Below are 21,467 nucleotides of genomic sequence, written 5' to 3' on the forward strand. Positions count from 1 at the left end.
ATTCATAAAGGAGTTCTACTAGCCACTATTTCTGTAAGGGAAACACTTCACTGTAGGGTTTCTTCAAAGATACACACAGAAGAGCCCTTTAGAGTTTTAGCCTTTTAAGCCTTGTGTAGAGATAAAGGTCATATTTGTCATATTTGTGTTGCTCAGTTGTTGGTGTGTTGCATAATCGCTGTGCTCACTGCCCCATTTAGCGTGCTAGAGTTAGTAATCCTCCTAGTGGCAAAAATGGGAACTACAACAAGCGTTAAACGAGGCCCATCTGGGCAGGAATCACGATGCCCCTTGCTCTCCTTGTGAATGTTTTGTTTATGAGTGGGATAGAAGCAGCAGATAGGACAGTTCATGATATTTCCTTAGTATTTCTCACACACTGTGACAATGGTGATGGGAAGCACACCTGTTGTATCGAATACATTTGAATTTCCTTTGAAAAATCTATTCGAACATAATCTATCAAAATGAACACTGCCATCATTTTTAGTCCATAGTTTTTCTGTCTTTTCTAATCCACACTGTTACACACTGCTTCATAATTAGCTATGTGTCTTTGGAGAGCAATTATTAGCAATCAGAGAGCATCATATTTGCCCTAATTGCTTTTAAAAATTGTAACCTGGGGGGCACAATGGCTTCACGTCTACCTCGCACCATAGGGGTTGGGGGTTCGAGTCCCATCTCCACCCTGTATGCCCGGAGTTTGCATGTTCTCCCTGTGTTTTGGGGGTTTCCTCCCCATCCAAAGACATGTGTTGAAGGCTGATTGGCATCTCTAAATTGTCCGTAGTGTGTTTATGTGTGTGTGATTGTGCCCTGCGATGGGTTGGCACCCTGGCCAGGATGTCCCCTGCCTGGAATAGGCTCCAGGCTACCCCGCGACCCTGTGTAGGATAAGTGGTAAGGAAAATGGATGGAATTGTAACATCTAATTTTGATAAAACTAAAAAAATTGCACAACTGAAAGATCAACAATCTAAATTTCTTTACAAATGAAGCAAATTAAACAGTGAGGTTATTAAATTACACATCTTTCATTGCTGGGGGTGCTGGCTTTTAGACCAGACTACATCTTTCTGTTCTTTTGTTGAAAACCGGTGTACAGTTAGTGTGTTCATGTCAAGATTCTCAATTGCCTAATACTTAGAAAATTAAATATTTAGTAGCTTATAGCACAAGTCAAGTGTGAAAGCATCTTGACTTCATTTTGTTTGAGTTCTTCAATCAAAAATTAGCATTTAGGATTCCTTAATGTGCAGAAAAGTCCACTTTATCCCAGTTTTATAGGGTGAACAGTCCACTTCCTCAAGTTTGCATTTTCCCTCCACTGAAAAAAAATTGTTTCTGCAGCCCAAACTGACTTCAGTACTCCTTCATGTTGGCCAACTCCACATGGACTAAACAGAAGAGTAAAGAGAAAAGGCTAGTACACTTAGTTTAGTGTTAAGTGCAGGGCACAAGAAGGTGCCATAAATAATAACAAGCTGAGAAAAAAAAGAGAAGGCACTGACCTATTTAAACACTTTCCCTGTGACTCTTCCTCTGAAGGAATTAACATATGTGTGCTCATGGGTGTTGGGAGCCCAAAAAAATGTTGCATTTATAAAACAGCTTTGCATCCTTTAAAGTGTCTTCATTATTCCTTGTGCCTTTAGAAATATGGGACTCTTTATTGAATCCTTACATGCAATGGCAGTGTTATTGGATGTATAGATGTATATATGTGTGTGCACAGAAAGCATTTGCATGTGTGTGTATGTGTGCTTGTGGGGCTGCCCCTCTACACAGGCAGTGGTTTAGTGCTCAGGAAATGGTTAACAGAAAAAAGTGCACATAAAGAAAAATAAAGAAAGCATCTCTCCAACTTCCCTCGTTCATGCAAAAATGCTGTTCATTTCCAAGAACGTTTTTTTTTAAATTGATTGTTTCATATTTAAAATAACACGTAGTCTAGGTAGAAGAAAAGCAACGATTTTTTAATATCATGAAGGACTTGATACTTAACCTGTTTGAGTAATGTATGATATTTAGTATTATCATTAATAATGTATAAGGGACATGTGTTGTATAATATATAATGTGTATATTGGACTATATTTAATATCTTCACTAAAGTTTAACCCATTGCTGCTTAGTTGTTTTCACGACCAAATAATCAGCAGATTTAACCCAGACTGAGTGGGAGCAGTGCAGAGAGTGTGTGGGGTGTTTGGCTTTGCATGTCTGGATGCATCATGAGCAGAATGTTTATTATGTTTTATTGCTATTTTTGTTAGACATGCACTTTAGCTTGTCTGTCTATGAACCCAATATACTTGACAACGTCCAGCGCGCAGACACACACACACACACACCTGATATGGATTTATTTTTAAGATGATGCTGAATAATTCTGTGTCACTCGCAGTAGGGATTAGAGTGGACCAGTGGGGAAACCTAACCCTCATTATTCAGGGCATGAATAATGAACACACAAACACACACACACACAGACACACACACACACACACACACAGAGTCAAGCAGTGGAGCGGACACTCAGCCTACTGCAGTCTCTTGAGGAGTGTGTGTGTGTGTGTGTAGGAATCTAGAGCGCCCCTTGCAGGTATTGCTGTAAGGTCAAAAAGAAGAAATGATTTTACAAACAAGTGAAAAGAAACTTTATTAAACATTTTAATGCAGCTTTGTACTCAAAAACAATATTGTGCACTGTTATTATTATTATTATTATTATTATTAATACAGCAATAAGGCCTAATTATTTTAAATTCACACTTAAGATGAAAATTTCCCACCACTAACTATAACCACTGTTCATTTTATCACTACATTTTAAACTGATTTTTTTTTTTTAAAGAATAAATTCTTCTCAGAAACATCTCTGACAGACCATTTGGAGGTTACCTCTGAATGCATCCAGGCCATTTTGACACACATTTTCATTAAAGGTTTCTACACAGCTTTAATCAGAGAATTCACAAAGTAGAATTTTCATGTGCAACTATTTCTAGAAGACTTTTCTTGTGCAAATCATTTCATGGCCATGTTCATTCATATGTAAATTAGTATATTAATATAATAAATCAGGTGTCAATTATGTTAACCAAAAGTACCATTGAATGCAAATCGATTTTTGTGTAGCATTTTAAACAAGACATCTAATAAAAAATAACTTGAAAAAGGAAAATAATTCAAAAATATATTAACTCGTACATTCATTGCAACTTGTAGATTCGGTTGAACGTTTCTGATCTTTCGGGAATGTACCAAACCCAGAACCTGGGTTAAAAAAAGATGAGGAAATGTACAAGATCAGGAGTTGAATAAATTTATGTTAAATTTATGTTGCAAATTGCGTTTTGTTGTTATATATTGTGAATGAAAAAAATTCTTATACCCTTCTTATACCAAGCAGCCCTGAGGTATTTTTTTGCAGGGTTTCCAGGGGCAGTGGGAGGGTTCACATGCAAGCACACACACACATACACACATATATATGTATATGTAGACAACGCCCACTTCCGGTCTGAATCAGAACACAGCTATAGATACAGTTGGGTCCGTAAATATTTGGACAGGACCACAATGGATTTGAAATGCAAAAGCAATCGAGATGTGATTGAAGTGTAGACTTTCAGCTTTAATTCAAGAGGTTTAACAAAAATATTGCATTAATCATTTAGGAATTACAGCCACATAGTCCCTCCATTTTCAAAAGTAACTGGACAACTAACAATCATACATATTAGGATTATTTTTAATACTTAGATGCAAATACTTTAGATGCAAATACTATTTCTGCCTGAAGTCTGGAACCCATGGACATCAAATGTTGAGTTTCCTCCCTTGAGATGATTTGCCAGCCCTTTAATGCAGCGGCCTTCAGTTGCTTCTTGTTTTTGGGTCTTTCTGCCTTCAGGTTTGTCTTCAGTAAGTGAAAAGCATGCTCAGTTGGGTTGAGGTCAGGTGAGTGATTTGACCATTTAAGAACATTCCATTTCCAAGCTCTTGGGTTGCTTTCACGGTACGTTTTGGGTCATTATCCATCTGTACTGTGAAGCGCTGTCCTGCAGTTTTGCAGCATTTGACTGAATCTGAGCAGAAAATATAGCTCTATACACTTCAGAATTCATCCTGCTACTTCTATCAGCAGTCACATCATCAATAAACACCAGTGAGCCTGTTCCATTGGCAGCCAAACATGCCCATGCCATAACACTGCCTCCACATGTTTGACAGACGATGTGGTACGCTTTGGATCATGAGCCCTTCCTTTCCTTCTCCATACTTGTCTCTTCCCATCATTCTGGTACAAGTTAGTTTTGGTTTCATCTGTCCAAAGAATCGATGTTTTCTAGCAAAGTCTAATCTTTCCTTTCTGATCTTGAGTGTTACCAGTGGTTTGCATCTTGAGGTAAACCGTCTGTATTTACATTCATGAAGGTGTCTCTTGATTGCAGATTTTGACAAATGATACGCCTACCTCCTTTAGAATGTTTTTGACTTCACTAGATGTTGTGAAGGCGTTTTTCTTCAGCAAAGAAAGAATTCTCCATTCATCCAGATATCTTCCCGGCCTTTTGGTGTTGCTGAGCTCGCCAGCGCATTCCTTGTTTTTAAGAATGTACCAAATTGTTCCTTAGGCCACTCATAAACTTTCTGCTGTCTCTCTGATAGGTCTGTTTTGTTTTTTCACTTGTATCCTCACCTCTTTGGACTGCATATTGAGAGCTCCCATGAAATGCAAATTCAACACTTGGAATCAACTCCAGACCTTTTATCTCCTTAATTTGTCATGAAATAACAAAAAAACAGGCCACACAAGGCCATGAAACTGCTTATCAGTCAACCGTCCGATTACTTTTGAGCCTGTGAAAATGGAAGGACTCTAAAAAATTGAGGAATTTGGCTGTAATTCCTAAACAGTTAATTCAATATTTTTGTTAAACCCCTTGAATTAAAGCCGAAAGTCTACACTTCAATCAAATCTTGATTGCTCCATTCCAAAACAATTGTGGTGGTGTACAGAGGCAAAATTATGAAAATTGTGTCACTGTCCAAATACTTATGGACCTGACTGTACAAATATTTTGAGCACCAAGCAGATGCAGATAATAGCATTACATTACACACTACAGTAATCTACAGCATCTAGGTGAAATTATTCACTAAAGAAAAGGCATAAATCTATATTATTATGGCAAACCTGGATATTTTCTTGACATGGTAGGTACAGTATTGTCACTAACACATTCAGTGTAGTTCTAATTTCCTTGTAAATCTGTAGCGTGCATGCTTTGCTCAGATGACACAAACTGCTGTGAGGTGCAGACATTGTTGGTCTAGAGCTGCAGGCTATGGTGAACGCTATTGTGCAATTGCCCGGAGGCAGGTGGAGTCCCACAAGCACCTCTCTCTTTTACTTTCCTCACACACACACTTTGCATAGCACCTTGCTGCACCTGCCTCTGGGCATTATGTAACACTGCTACATGCTACCCACATCACCCTAAGAAGAAAAAAAGAGACAGACATTTGACAGGCAACATATTTTGTGGTCTTTTTTTTTTTTATTATTATTGTACAATTTTACAGAAGCGTTTGTACAAAGGTTAGCAAAAAATGTACATGTCCTATTCCAGATTAAAAAAAAAAAAGAAAGAAGAAGAACAAATGAAAACTTGTAGCAGGGAAGTAAACCTTGTTTACTTTTCTGAAATGAAAATACCAGGTGAACCAGGTTTGCTGTATGGGGTCAGAGTTTGGTCCAGGTCCAATGGCTTAATTCATAATCACTTGAAGGTCAAAGTTCAAAGGTCAGGAGGTTTAGGAGCGGGTGTACTTTCCCCATATGTGGAGCATGAAGACGGAGGCGATGAACAGCAGACTCATTACAAGCACTGGCACAGGGCCACTAGCGAGAGAGAGAGAGAGAGAGAGAGATGTTTTTTGTTCATTTTTGTTCACTTGTTCTGACTAATACCATGACCACTGTTACACTTTTTGTTTCCTTTCTTCTATTAATGCTTTGGCAACAGTCGTAATTACAATTCATGCCAATAAAGACAGATAGACAGAGAGAAAAAGACGAGAGACAGACAAAGGGAATGACAGACAAAGCCAGAGAGACAGGAAAAGAGAGAGAGAGAGAGAGAGAGAGAGAGAGAGAGAGAGAGAGAGAGCACAACAGGGCCAAAGATGGTAAGAGACAGACAGACAAACAGAGAAACAGAGATAGAGAGAAACAAAGACAGACTGAGAGAGACAGACAGAGAGGAAGAGAGAAAGAGATACAGAGACAGAGAGACAGACAGAGAGAGACAGACACACACAGAGAGAGAGAGAGAGAGACAGACAGAGAGAGGGGAGCTGGCGTGATGTTTCCTCATGAAGCTGAACAGTGCATGTAAACAGAAGGACCTCTAGTGGTCAAAACTTCACATGATGATATTTACACACAATCATACCATATTATACTATATGTTAATTTTATAGTTACATTTTTCTTCAGAACTTTTTTTTCCTCATGGAATATATTCTCTATGATTTTCAGATCAACTCTCTCTCTCTACCAGACTATTTAGAAAGGTAAAAATCTATCTGTGGATTACTTATAAATCCAGCGCTGAGAAGTTCTCTGACTGACAGCTCTGGTCTGTCGATGATTCTTTCCCTTGGGCCAATCAGCTCTTGCCGTCGTGGTCATGTGATGCAGAGGAGGGGTAATCAGGCTTATAAACGACGGTGAGTGGCATGGTGCTAATGAGTGGGGCGGCTAACGAGCGGCTTTATTAAAAGAGGAACTGACCATCCCCTGGGTCGCTAGGCAGAAGTGTAACCATGCCGACTGAAGGCCCACCCCCCAGGCTTTAATTGATGTGACCTTTTCAGACAGGACTTTAATTAAGCTCCAAAACACACACACACACTCACACACACACAAACACACCCCTCAGCCTAGCAAAAGGAGCTCACACAGATTAACTCATCATGAGGCCCCTCGGCTGCACATCCACACACTTAGACTTGTGTTGTTAACACATCTGGGAGGAATGTATTTATAATATGAGAAACTTCGGTCAATAAAAGACGCTAGGAAAACATCGTAACGAATATACGAATGTCCCAATAAAATTCCGACTGTAACCGACTGTACGATCACATGTTCTCCACGTCACATGAAGATCCTCTAACAATAGACCCGCGATTCCAGAAAATTACTACTACAATCCAGTCTCATGTAGAAAACAGCTTGAGGTTATTAGGTTGTTTTGTCTGTCCATTAGCATGATTTTGTTTCTCCTTTACCCTCTACTGTCTCGAGTTTTGCGTTATCCTACACATTCCTCCTATTCCTCCTCATATTTTAGACGAATGTCGTAGCCAATGTTCACAATGCCGTTAAATCCGCCAGGGATTAGAAACGATTTATTTCTCATTTGGGTTCGTTCTGCACAGAAACAATATTTTTTTACGTAAATAAAACCAACACTACAAATTTTCAGAGCATCCTTCTACTTTGCAGCACAATTTGTTGCTTGCACAATTGCAGGAAAAATATTTCCTACACGAATTTCCCAGCTGTCGCTCCATCTTCGGAAACTCGGCTGTAGCTTCTATCTAAACTCGTATCTTCCTGTAGCTGTGCAGGAAGTGACGAATTCTGGACAGGAATTTAGGCTTCGTTGGGAAAATGTTGCAATTTAGGCTATACTTTCATGAAATCACACTGGAACGGGAAAATAACGTTTTGACTCTGGAACAATTTAGTGATTTCACTCATGTTCTCGATTATGTTCAATGATAAATTTCTTTTCTTTTTTTTCCCCCCCAGTTTTCGTTCCAACGTTTCTAATCCCTGTCTGCGAGCACGTCGCATTACACCTTCTCATGACCAGAGAAATATTTTACAATGTGCATTTTTCGTGCGTTTTTAAAATTGGGCCAAAAACCGTACCGTGTGAATAGCTATGAATAGCTACAAATTTGAATCTTGTTCTTGTCTTTTCTCAGAGTGCACTTTCTAGGTTTTAGTTTATTACAATAATCACTATAATTTATAATCATTAAATAATTATGTTTTCTTTTATATTTTATATTATAATAATTAAATAATTATATTTTATGAAACTATATCACTGAAAAATGGCTGTGGACAAAACTTTATGTTATATCCAACGAACTGTCAGATATATTGTATAAAGAATATTTTAAACAGAACTATACATGGTGGAAGTGTAGCATGTAAGTGTTATTTCACACACTCACTCACTCACTCACACACACACACACCTCTGTCTAGGAGGCCAGTCGGCAGGAGCGATCAAATGAAGATGGGGTTGCGCCCAAGAGGCCAATTTCCTGTCGTTAAAATTTAATGTTTATCCTCATAAATGCTAAACCTCCCAGATCCCCCGGCCTCTCCCTTCTGTGTCACTTCCTATTGAGCTGGGGGATGAATTAAAAATGAGTAGCTGTGTGTGCGCGTGTTTGTTAACAGATTAAGCATCTCTATTCATTTATTCATTAGCTCAGCTTATGAACATAAAGCAGTAAATAGCTACAGCAAGACAGTGTTTTTATTTTTTTATTTGAACAGGAGTGGACAAAGCAGTAACCTGGCACCTGGGACAGACAGACTTCATGTCTGGGCTATTAAGATTTTTCATTCCTAGCTGCCTGGCAGACAAAACAGGTTCAACGACCAGAGAGAGGAAGAAAAAAAACATTTTTACTAGTGCGCAAAAAACCCAGGTGCAAAGCTGAAAATAACGAGGACAGAACACCAAATTTCAAAACGGCTGATGACTTGCTGAGCTTTTGTCGAGGGTACAAATGTGACGTCATTCGAAAATTTGTTAGAAGAGGATGATAATCAAACTCATGTGTTTCTTGTAGTTTGTTTTAACACACTTAACTAGCTAACTAGCTTGCAATACTTGATACTACATTAGCTACCACTTTAACCTCGTCAGTTAGGTCTCTTGGCAACACACTGAAGTGTTGTTTTTTGTTTTTGTTTTTTAAATGTTCGCAGTGGGTTAGCATGAATTGAAGACACTAACCATGTCAAAAACACACATGTGTGGGCTAAACACAGAAATTTCGATTTTGTAAAAACATGTTCTGCGCCCATCAAAGCAATGCAATGTCGCCATGCGTGTGTGTGTATGTGTGTGGTGAGAAAAATAAAACTGAAATGATACTGACTAATAACATAACACCTCCCCCAGGCCAGCGATCAACGAGCGAAAACACAGCCTGTCACTCGGAAACACGGCACATTTTGGAAATAAAATCTGTGTTGATTACCGTTTCAGGATGTTTTTTAAATGTCTTTAATGGATGCTATTTTTGCCTGGTAGTAATGAGTAAAGAAAAAAAAAATCCACAATGAATTTGGCAATATTACAGAAAGACTTCTCAGTGATGGTTTTATAGTATTAGAGCTGTGCTGACAGCCATCGTTTTACCTGCCTTTTTAATTATTTTATCTACAAATTAAAATGACAATTTACCTCTCATATCTGCTGACTAGCTTTATTTGTTAAAAAAAAAAAGCAAAAGCTTTTTTATTTATACTTATATATATGTGTGTGTGTACATTATATATATATATATATATATATATATATATATATATATAGAGAGAGAGAGAGAGAGAGAGAGAGATAGAGAGAGATGAAACAGAAGAATCTTTCAGAAGAGAAGAAAGCGCTGTAGGTTACATCGCTTAAATGACAGTTGCTACAAAATGGCTGAAAATGGTTTTATAATTTAGGATCACATGCTGGTGTGTGAAATTAAAAACCTCTTTGCTGCTCTTTGCTCCAAATGCTTGATGGCAGAGTGAACAGTTTGGTGTCGTGCGTGTTCACTTACACTTTGAGTCCTGGCGAGTCCTCGGTGTAGAAGCGCCACATGCCACCTGTACCCGCTGATGCTGTAGCTCTGCCTGCAGACCGTGTACCGCTGCCAGTCGCTTTCCTGAAGAAAAAAAAAAGGAAAAAAATATAAAAAAAAAGATCAGACAATTTGAAACTACTACAACACAGACTCATGCTATTCATCAGCTGTGAAACCGATATTCTTACTCCGGCAGATGACAGCCTGATTTAATCACTATTAAAGGTAAAACACACTCCTGAGGGAAACACTAATCAGTCACTGTCGTTTCTGGTGATTGATCTAATCATGACTGTGAGACTGTTAAAACAACAGCATCCCAGAAAACGTCATTCCTAAAATTGCAGCAATCCAGCTGTTTTAAATTAAGCAATTTCCACTTTTTCCTTTTAAGCAAATGCTAATTTTTGAGATGCTAGTTTCACATAACAGTCTGTGAAGCATCATCACTGGATTGTGTGCTCATATGAGCATTTTAAAATCGTTCTGTTTTCATGTGGACTGAATTTTTTTTTTGTAAATGCTAGGCATGTGGACAGGATTTTTTTTTTTTTTTTTTTTTTATTAAATAAAGAAAATGCCGTTTTTAAAACTATCCATATACATGCATACAGGGCCTCAGATCTTGCATGGAAAGATCACCATTTTGTCAGTGGAGACTATCAGAGCCTAAAAACTTAATATGGAGCCCCACAAGGTTCTGTTTTAGGCCCGCTATAGTCTTCCCTGTATGCACACAATACTATAGACATGTAATGTGCAAACACAATACTGGCTTTCATTTCAAGGCTAATAAGTCTTAGTTACACTTATACAATATATTCAGCCAGAATCAGCTGCAAAATAACTATGCAGAATAAAGGAATGTGTTAGGCTTGAATCCATAGAAACACTTTCGTAAATTTCGACAGACAAATAAACACTGATGCTGATGCTTTATCCTAGAGCAGGGGTATTTGAATAAATTTTTTCAAGGGCCAGTTATATAAAATTCCTTGCTTACAAAAGTCTGGATAATCAACTAACACGACAGTTTTCGACATGGACGTATTTTAAACAAGCCACATCGTCAGTTCACTAACCAGACCAGAGCGATTTAATAAACTTCTTCCCTTTCTTACCAAATGGCTCTGGCCCTCTAGCTAGTCCAGTGAGCTGTGTTCAGCTAAATAATTTAAATAAATGCATGTGAGTGGATAAGCTGTTACAGAAGATCTGCTATTGAAGTCGTGCTGTTTAGAAAAATAGAGTCGCTAACCTACAGTCAGTTTTTATTCCATATGTTTATCAGCTCTGCTACAGTACTGTTTCAAGTACCTGGTTCCGTCCACTGAAATAATTCGCTGGGTCCACCAGTGGACGATCCTGCATATAAGTAGCTGCATTTCTATAACTGCACGTCAAATAATGTATACGTGTTCGTAACCTCTGGGTTTGACTCTTAATACATTGTGATGACTGGCTGCCCTGTAAACTTTACATAACTAATGACACTCAGATTGGTATAAAACGTGATACTTTTCAGTTTGCATGTTTCAATGCAAATTCCCTGTGCGTTAGAAGTTCAGTGTATGCTGAATATACAACCTGGTGAGTGACATGTTCAAGAATCATCAAAGGAAGGTCAAAGGTTAAATATAATGTACAGAGTTGTGATTTTGCAGTGATTTATAAAAGGTGGAAATATGAGCTGTGCATCATCGAGATCCCGATCATCCTCCTGGAGCTGGCTGTTGGTCAACTGGTAGCAGTTTTTTGTTCTTCAGAGTGAAAGAAATGTGGTTGATGGAAGGTTTAGTGAAAGCTCCTACCTCTGTCTGACTGTGGATCCTGCTGCTCTCGGGGCCACCGTCTTACTGGGGGAGCGACCGGAGGCGCCTACGCTAGATGCGCTTGCTGCGGGTCCAGGCTGAAATCAAAATATAAAAAGTGTTTGAGTTGGACATGTCTCAGGAAACCATCAACGTTGACAGTCAACTCTGGAGTTACTGAAATACCAGGATATTTTAGGCCAAAGACCTTGATCTTTCAGAATAAGACTTTCGCATACATCCACCTTTAACCAAGACGATGACTCCAAATCAACATAGAAATGGTTGGAGAAACACAAAACCCACGGCTTATCAATACTCCGATTTAACCCCTATTGAAAACCCGTAGTAGGAATTCAAGAGAATGTAAACTGAGAGTGTAAAGGAGCTTGAAATGTTTTCATGGACCAAGAACCAGACTCAGTGCTGTTACTCTATCCTGAGGAGGCTACAGAAATAACTGTGCAGGTGCCAAAACTTTTGAAAACTGTTTTAGAGGGGAAAATATGCACTGCTTAAATACACTACACACCAATCACATACGTTTAGGCTTATAATAATGATTAATGAGCACTTGTGTACACACAGGAGTTTTAAATAACTTGGGAAATGTTTGGTATATTAAACTGATGGTATAAACTATTCCTGTGGTCCACTAACCAAAAGCCACGTATGCAAAACTCCACAGCGTTAGCCATGGTACTTAGCAGTAATCTTACAAAAAATATCGATAAAGTTGTGTGAACTACCTACTAAAACACGCAAAAAGACATAAAAAAGAATTACATGTAACATAAAAAAGACAAAAAATAACTGTTACCCGGTTAACTGTTACCGGTAGCTAACGTTAGCTGCTACACTCACTGTAACACTGTAAAGCCTCGTTTCCTTACTGTAACTAAAACCGCTATAACTATTTCTTTTAAACGCACTTTTTATCTCTAAAAAGAGAAAAAGACTCTTTTTCTGTACTTACCATGTTGTTCTGAGCTTTTTTGGGGAGCTTTCAAGATTAAGACCTGAGCAGAATGATGGTCACTGGCTATGAAGCGACTGTAAAGAGAGGGCTATTTTTCTGCTGACGATTTACTGAAAAGGCCACGACAACTCAAGGAAGGACCCGCTTAGCAGCCCATTTGATGCCTGTTTAAAATTCTAACACACGAAACGAATAACACTTGAATTATTGTAGCTTAATTGAATAATATCCTCAATTATTAATTAACATTATAAATTATAATTATTGTATTGTTTGCAACTATTTTATATGATGTTTAATTAAAAAAATTAAAGCAGGCAAAATTAAAGCGGCAGAATAGAAAGCGATGACGTGCCCTACCTGGTGAGGAAGCGAAAAACTGGTAGACATTTTGGTTCCAGCAGAGCGTAGTTTCCTTTATTTATAGGTGTTTGCAGCTGTTCTGTATTACCTGTATGGATGTTTGAGCCATTATGGCAGCTAGCTAGTTACAGCACGTAGACTAATACAGTAACTGAGGGTAAGTATTCAGGTATGAGTTTTATAATTGTGATAGAACCTTTTAATGTAGTTGGACTTCAGTGCTGATAGATTGTATTGTATTGTCATTTGTGTGTTTGACGTGGACATTGATCAGATCTTATAACAGTGATATCTAGCCATGTCTCTCAGACTAGCTTATATCCTGACTATAATACAACTGTTTAAATAGTAATGTTTCTGTCCTAGCTTTCTATTAGACTAGTTAGCGTGGTGTCATTGTTTACATTTTGTTAAAAGTTTGGTCAGACTGAAACTGGATGTAATATAGGCATTTTATTTGTGGTTGGAGATTTAACATATACACTTAGACAGGTTGATTTTTTTAGAATCTGTCTGCACTTACTCCTGAAAAAAAAGTCTCATATTATTATTATTATTATTATTATTATTATTATTAATTTATTTATTTAAAGATAAAGCTGTGATTAAGTGTATGCTAACCCATCTTTAGGAATACAGAACTAGTTTTTCTTAACTTTTTCAGGGCAGAGTAGCTCATGCACGCTCAAATTGTCGCAAAAAGTCTCCAGATGACGCAATCAGCTAATTTGCATATTCATTTTACCGTCATGATCATTTGCATTTCAAAACAGAGTTTTATCAGAATACAAAAAACTAGATTATAACTATTACAGAACTATATATATTATAGAACGAAGTCATCTTCTGTCAAAAGCTAACTATTTAAACGAAGTATTTCCAAAATACTATAATTTCCATCCAGACAAAATGAAGCAGTGGTAGTGAATAGTTGGGAAATAGACACAAAGGAAAAGGTTACGGATGGAACAACTACATTTTATTACTTGTAAATGTAACCAAGAAGAGAGTTTAAAATGGAGAATAAAGAAGTGTGGCAGTGGGACACACAGTGGTGATCAGTGATTAGTCTTTGGGGATAATGTGGATCACTGATTGGTATTTGAGAATAATGTTGATCAGTGATTGGTCTTTTCTGAAATAATGTTGATCAGTGATTGGTCATTGCGAATAATGTTGATCAGTGGTTGATTGTTGGGAATAATGTTGATCAGTGGTTGATTGTTGGGCATAATGTTGATCAGGGATTGGTTGTTGGGAATAATGTTGATCAGTGATTGGTCTTTTCTGAACTAATGTTGATCAGTGATTGGTCGTTGCGAATAATGTTGATCAGGGATTGGTTATTGGGAATAATGTTGATCAGGGATTGGTTGTTGGGAATAATGTTGATCAGGGATTGGTTGTTGGGAATAATGTTGATTAGGGATTGGCTGTTGGGAACAATGGTGATCACTGATTGGTCTTTGATAACAATGTTAATCAGTGATTGGTCTTTTCTGAAATAATGTTGATCAGGGATTGATTATTGGGAATAATGTTGATCAGTGGTCATAAGGAATAATGTTGATAACTGATTGGGCTTTGACAATAATGTTGATAACTGATTGGTCTTTTGGAAGAATGTTGATCAGTGATCAGTCTTTTGGGAATAATGTTGATCAGTGATTGGTTGTTGGGAAGAATGGTGATCTAGTGACAAATTTTCTGAGTTGGCAGACAAATATGAAACTTGTGAGACAAAGAAAGGCCATGTTAATTAAACTAAACCTCAGCCTTCAAACACATTAAATATGTGTATGCTGAAATATAAGACACATATAGTTTAATAGACAAAATAATGAACAAACTCAAACTAAGTGATAACGGTCAGATTTTGCTTTTAGTTCCTATAAAAAAAAAAAAAGCGCAAAAGCTTGTTTTCTCACTAACCATTTTCCAGTGACATTCAGTGTCATTAATGAGAAATCCAACTTAGAGATGGTGAAGTCAAAGTTCCAAAATGCAATGCAGCTATACGAAAAAGGCAGAATTTTTTTTTCCTCAGTAGTACCTATTCTGGCTTGCTCTAATCATCATACAGTGCATGATTTTCCAGTTTGGCTGACTTGTTAGTGAAGCTGAATAGTCCTGACGTAGGGGTTTAAAATCTTTTGCTTTACATTGTGTTGCAGCAGCAGCATGGTGCGAGTGGTCTTTTTGCACCCTGATTTGGGAATAGGAGGTGCCGAGCGGCTGGTGGTGGATGCAGCTGTAGCCCTGCGCTCCCGTGGATGCAGTGTCCAGATCTGGACGGCGCATTATGATTCACAGCACTGCTTCTCAGAAACACTCTCGCCAGACCTGCCCGTGGTGTGTGTTGGCGACTGGTTGCCCACCAGTGTGTGTGGGTACTTCCATGCCATCTGTGCCTACCTGCGCATGATTTATGTAGCTCTCTACCTGGTGTTTCTGAGCGGAGAGGAGTATGACGTGGTTTTCTGTGACCAGGTAAACTTTTATTCTCTCTGTCTTTGCCTCTTTTACACTGTGTTGTGCCATGTGGCACTCCAGTCCACATGGAGCCGATAAGCACTTAAGTAGTTATGGATCAGTTGTTACTAAGATTGTGGTTACACTGTGATATTCAACACTGAAGTTGCTCTTCAAAACTGGAAATTTACACACAAAAAGTCATTCTCTGAAACAGTTAAAGTAGTTTTTGTGGATATTTTTGAAACTTAAAGTTGTTTCCATGTCCAAGTTTTGCTATTGCAAACATAACATGAGGAAACAAGGATAAAACAGGTTACTAATTAAACTATTTGTTAAACGTCTCTCTTAGGTGTCTGCATGTATTCCTGTCTTGCGTCTGGCACGCCACAGGAAGAAGGTCCTCTTCTACTGCCACTTCCCGGACCAGTTGCTAACAGAGCGGCGTTCTCTGCTCAAGCGTCTCTACCGTGCGCCCATAGACCGCCTGGAGGAGTTCACAACCGGCATGGCCGACCTCGTCGTAGTCAACAGCAAATTCACCGCCAACATCTTCAAACAGACCTTCCCCAACCTGGCTGCGATCCAAACAGATGTCCTTTACCCCTCTCTGAACACGTCCTCTTTCGATCAGAAAGTGGGAGACCTTGACGGGCTGATCCCTGAGCACCGGCGCTTCCTTTTTCTCTCAATTAATCGCTATGAGAGAAAGAAAAATCTGCCGTTAGCATTGCAAGCACTGGCTGCACTGAAGGAGCAGATTTCAACTCGCCATTGGGACCAGGTACACCTGGTTATGGCAGGTGGCTATGACGATCGGGTGGCTGAGAACGTACAGCACTATGCTGAGCTGCGTTCTCTGGCCGCCTCTCTTGGCCTGGAGGAGCACGTCACCTTTCTGCGCTCCTTCTCTGACCACCAGAAGGTGGCACTGCTAAGCAAAAGCACTTGTGTCCTTTACACGCCCAGCGGTGAGCACTTTGGAATCGTACCTGTTGAGGCCATGTACATGCAATGCCCCGTGATTGCCGTAGCCTCTGGAGGACCTCTGGAGTCTGTGGCGGACGGAGAGACGGGCTTCTTGTGCCAGCCCACAGCCGAGAGCTTTGCCGAAGCCATGCAGCGATTTGTGGTTGACCCGGAGCTCAAGCAGTGCGTAGGGAAGGCAGGAAGGGAAAGGGTGCTAGGGCGCTTCTCTTTGCAAGCTTTCACCGATCAGCTTTACCAATATGTCATCAGTTTGATCAACTGATCCTTCGACATCCTCCCGTTATTCCACTGACCTGGTGCTGAAAGAGTGCACTCTCTAATTAAAGAAGAGAGCCGTGAACATGTAGGGAATTGACCTGTCAAACACTGGAGATGGAGTGACAGTACAGGACAGAGCCAGAATGTGGACAGCTGCTGACTCAGAGGTTAATGATTTCTACTTTGCTGGACCATCTCAGAGTGTGTATGTGGATGTCTTTTATCCACGAACTAATAGAGAGGTTATGGGACAGAAGTCGATCTTCATGCAGACCTTCAAGTATCCTAGCGTTTGTGCAGTTATATCACTGAAAGATGTTTACAGAGCTGTTATTTTGCTAAGTAGCAGACCTATTAAGATGTTATTACCTCTTTAATTTATATATATGGGTTTGGGATTGTTATTGACTGTTTGCTTCCTTGTCAATAATTTGATGAAACTGTTGTCATCATTAAACGAATTGGTGAACAATATTGTGTTTGCTACTTATTAGAGGTGTTATGTCACTATCTGTATCTGTTTATTGCTCCAAAATATCTGTATTCCAATTTAAATCCAAAGTGGGCTTGATTTAAACCTGAAGTGTGTGTTTTTTTTTTGTTTTTTTTTTTATTAAATATGAACTCCACCACTATACCTCCTGTCTCTGGGAGTTTTCCAGGATTCTGGCTCTTTTCTCTTTTGTATTATTTTGGACAATACCATATTTTCCAGTCAGATTTTGGTATTTATTGGTTCACTAGTTTCATTCATCTTCAGTAACTGGTTTATCCTCATAAGTTTAGTGGTGAATCCGTCACCCAAGCTGGGAACACTGAGCATGAGGAGGAAATACACCTGGGGTGGGACTCTAGTCCACGTAAGCACACGCTCATTCACACCTAGGGGCAATTTAGTGGAGCCTACTTGTTTTTTGGACAGTGGATGGAAACCGGAGAACTCAGAAGAAACCTGTATGGGCACAGGGCGAACATGTAAAACTCTGCACAGACAGTAATCTTAGCTCAGGACCCTGGATCTGTGAGGCAGCAACACTAACCACTGCATCATGGTACCTATTTTCTGTAATTTAGAATGCAAACTGACTTATTTGGTGTTAATTTTGCAATAGCTTAACAGTGAAGTTGTGATTTCAGTGGAACTTTGAGGGATGTAATACTGTTTTCTGAGGTGTGAACATTGTTAACAAGACAATGCTAGCAGGCAGAGAGAAAAAACTGAATTTTTCCACAAAACCCTAGCGCATGTCGGTGGACGAGAAGGCTCCATGTTAACAGCATAAATAATAAACATCATAAACAGAGCTTTTATTGACCAAAGAGACCACGGCCCTGCTCTCTTCTTTTCTGCTGGTTCACAAAACTGAGGTTCATGATTTCACAGGTCAAAGTTCACTGTTCACATTTCACATCCTTTCCCCTTCAGTAAATTTCAAAGAAATGCCACAGCGGAACTGTAGATGTTGGCACCTCTGTATTTTACTGTATATTATTAGCTAAGAACCAAATTCAGATACTGCTGAGGTCAAAAGTTTTCATGAGTTTTGGCAGAAGTGTATTAATGGCTTTCAAGCAGCTGATTGAGGTGAAATGGGCTAAGGGACATGTAACCAAATCTTAGGTGTGTTGTATCTATAATTTTGACCCAGCAGATTTTGTCTAATTTTAAGAAAATCCTAAATACATTTTTAAAAAATATAGCTTAAATTTTTTAGTTCCTAACGTGTTCTGATCACAGAAAAAGAACAGTTGCAGAAATCTCTGAAATCGCATGCCATACATGTTCCTTAATAGCATATGTAAAGGTTTGACCTCAGCTGTATTTAACGAGTCAATTAATAGGGAATGAGAAGCTTTACAAGACTCTTTATCCCTAATGAGCAAGCCAGAGGTGACGGTGGCAAGGAAAAACTCCCTGAGACGATATGAGGAAGAAACCTTGAGAGGAACCAGACTGAAAAGGGAACCCATCCTCATCTGGGTGACAACGGATAGTGCAATTATAAATAAATCCCTTCTGTAACTGTGTACTAAATGGACAAATAGTGCAATTGTGCAACCAGTAAATTCATCACAGTTTTCAGTCTGGTTTGTTAAACCTATCCACTGTCCACTGAGGGAGTCCTGAGTACGAAGCTGCTCGTGGCAAGTGCAGCCCCAAAGCCAACAACAGCAATCGCAGTCCCAAGCCATTACAGTACAACTCTCCATATGAGATCCCCAAGCCAACTCCCCGGCCCCCAAGTGGCACCATCCCCAGCAATCCCAATGATCTTCAGGCTGTCTATGTGGGGCCACCCCCAGCAGCAGCGAGCGATCTCAGCCGATGAGAACTCCAACCAGAAGTAAGGCATCAGGATGGATCGGGCAGGTCCGGGAAGCAGAAGGGATCAGGATCACTGGTATCTCAGGAGTAGCATGTATAGCTTGACAAAGAGAGAGACAGAGATAGAGGGAGAGATTGTTAGGTAAGCCTTTGTCCCATAATGGTTAAGGATAACGTACTTGCAGAGTGCAAGCAGGGACTCCGACAAGAATAGCTGTGATAGCATAACTAAAAGGGAGAGCCAGAAGGTAACACAGACATGACGGCACACTGGGATATAAAGCAGCCAGACACTCCACCATCAACAAACCTGAGTGAACGCACGAGTGTGGGGGACGACAGCATCCAAACATCCCAGATCACCCCAACGATCTATGCATGTAAATCCTCCAGACCTGCTCCTTTACCTAAGAAAAAACTATTCCCAAAAGGCTTGACTAAACAAGTATGTTTTCAGCCTAGACTTAAACACTGAGACATATCAGCAGCATCTGAGGGGAGAAGAGTTGAGTTCTCTGATGAGGTCTATCATGTTCTTCTCTCTCTCTCGTCTTGGTTGTTATTATGCTACTGTTGCTCTGCTCTGCTTTCTCTGCCTCTCCATCTCCTGGTTCTGATCCTTAACATCATCCAATTTATCATCAGAGACAAATTTGAAACATGACATTATTTTCTTAAAAATCTACAGACCATTTATATTTACAGCATTTGGTGTTCACGAGTAAGAAAAAAGCTTTTGAAGTGAGACAAGATATACTTGGGTGGCTGTAAATACATTTGAGGGAAAACCCCAAGCACCAAAATGTGTTTTTGTTAAAGATGAAAAGCTGGAGGTACAAGTTAATATTTTTCATGTAGACAGCACCATCTTTAATTTCTTATTAGCGTTGGATACTGTATATTGTCGCTCAGGCCTGCGCATCTGTCTTTTTGGCAGTTTCAGAGCACAATTTCTTGTGTCTCATTAACACAAGACTTATTAAGGTCTTGAGCTTATCTGGGCGTTGATTGGGTCTTAATCATGCATTATTAGAGAGTGCTTATGAGACTATCAAGGGCATATATCACAGGGAAGTGTTACATGATAACCTTTAGAGAATGCAGAGGTTACAGAGCATTGCTGTAATCTCTTTCTCATACAATTATCAGCTCTTTGGATGCAAACTTTGTTTTGAATGTGAAAAATGTGAAAAACAAGTGTGAGAACAAGTGCTAGTACTCAGGAGTGCTACAAACACAAATCTCAGCAGACAGTATACTGGGTTCCTTTACCCAATTTCGCCATGAACTGCCTACGTTGACAAGATAAGGCCATTTGATTGATGTGCAGAACAACCAAAGATCATTGTTTTTGTGTGGCATGTTGGAGCTGGTGATTGTCAGCACAGTGATACAATGAGATGAAACCTGCATGAAAGTTATTGCCTCAGTCACCACCAGTCAAGATATCTCGCTCCGAAAGGCTTTGTCCAGCTCAGCAACTATATCTTGCTCTGATATGCTACTGGTGCTTTATGTATAAAAATTAGTTTCCTATCATACTGATTAAAATTGAAAGCCAAAGGGAGTGTGTTTGACATACAGTATATAGAAAAATAATAAATGAAAGTTTGGTACTGGCCAAGCCACAGAATTTCCTGTGTTGGAAAACCTACACATTTACCTCTGACTGTTATGAAGTTGACACTGGAGACTCCTTCCAAAAATGCTAAATAAATACCACTGCAACAATTACACACATTTTTTAGTTTGTTTATGTGAACTGTCTGCCATACAAGTTCCTGTGAGTTAGCTGTAGATAATGTATTAGAACAAGATTGTTAATATAATCCTGTGATTTGAATGACAGCCAGCACTACTGTCAGAGAGGGAAACAATTAATCAACACCTTCGGACTAATCAGAATAGAGAATTTAACAGGTATAAATCAATATACAGTACAGTGTATACTTACCCTAGCAAGTATTCACCAGATTGAGCTTACAACATACACTATATGGCCAAAAGTTTGTGGGCTCCTGACCATCACACCCATATGTGCTTTCTGAAAATCCCATTCCAGATTTAGTCCACCTTTGCTGTTATAATAATCTCCACTCTTTTAGGAAGGCCTTCCACTATATTTTGGAGCGTGGCTATGGGGATTTGTGTTCATTCAGCCACAAGAGCATTAGTGAGGTCAGGCACTGATGTTGGGTGAGGAGGCCTGAGATGCAGTCAGTGTTCCAGTTCATCCCAAAGGTGTTCAGTGGGGTTGAGGTCAGGGCTCTGTGTAGGCCACTCCAGTTCTTCCACTCCAACCTTTGGTAAACCATGTCTTCATGGATCTTGCTTTGTGCACAGGGATATTGTCATGCTA

General features: G+C 39.3%; 2 protein-coding genes across 3 annotated transcripts; one reads left to right on the forward strand and one right to left on the reverse strand.

Moving 5' to 3' along the window:
- Positions 1–5,551: 5,551 nt before the first annotated feature.
- On the reverse strand, positions 5,552–12,846 carry sec61b (SEC61 translocon subunit beta). The gene is made up of 4 exons (XM_026924706.3): positions 12,697–12,846; positions 11,721–11,818; positions 9,886–9,990; positions 5,552–5,917 (listed from the first exon to the last, which is right to left on the reverse strand). Exons 1-4 carry the CDS (start codon positions 12,697–12,699, stop codon positions 5,830–5,832), a joined length of 294 nt encoding a protein of 97 aa, XP_026780507.1. The 5' UTR covers positions 12,700–12,846; the 3' UTR covers positions 5,552–5,829.
- Positions 12,847–13,066: 220 nt separating this feature from the next.
- On the forward strand, positions 13,067–18,187 carry alg2 (ALG2 alpha-1,3/1,6-mannosyltransferase). Of its 2 annotated transcripts, none has more exons than XM_026924704.3 (3): positions 13,067–13,219; positions 15,237–15,552; positions 15,887–17,441. In XM_026924704.3, exons 2-3 carry the CDS (start codon positions 15,244–15,246, stop codon positions 16,784–16,786), a joined length of 1,209 nt encoding a protein of 402 aa, XP_026780505.3. In that variant the 5' UTR covers positions 13,067–13,219; positions 15,237–15,243; the 3' UTR covers positions 16,787–17,441. The 2 variants fall into 2 exon arrangements, with proteins under 2 accessions (XP_026780505.3, XP_026780506.3); XM_026924705.3 differs by having other exon boundaries at positions 13,072–13,219; positions 15,240–15,552; positions 15,887–18,187.
- The last annotated feature ends 3,280 nt before the right edge of the window (positions 18,188–21,467 follow it).

Source organism: Pangasianodon hypophthalmus, chromosome 22, assembly GCF_027358585.1.
Source record: "Pangasianodon hypophthalmus isolate fPanHyp1 chromosome 22, fPanHyp1.pri, whole genome shotgun sequence".
Classification (NCBI taxonomy): Eukaryota; Metazoa; Chordata; class Actinopteri; order Siluriformes; family Pangasiidae; genus Pangasianodon; species Pangasianodon hypophthalmus.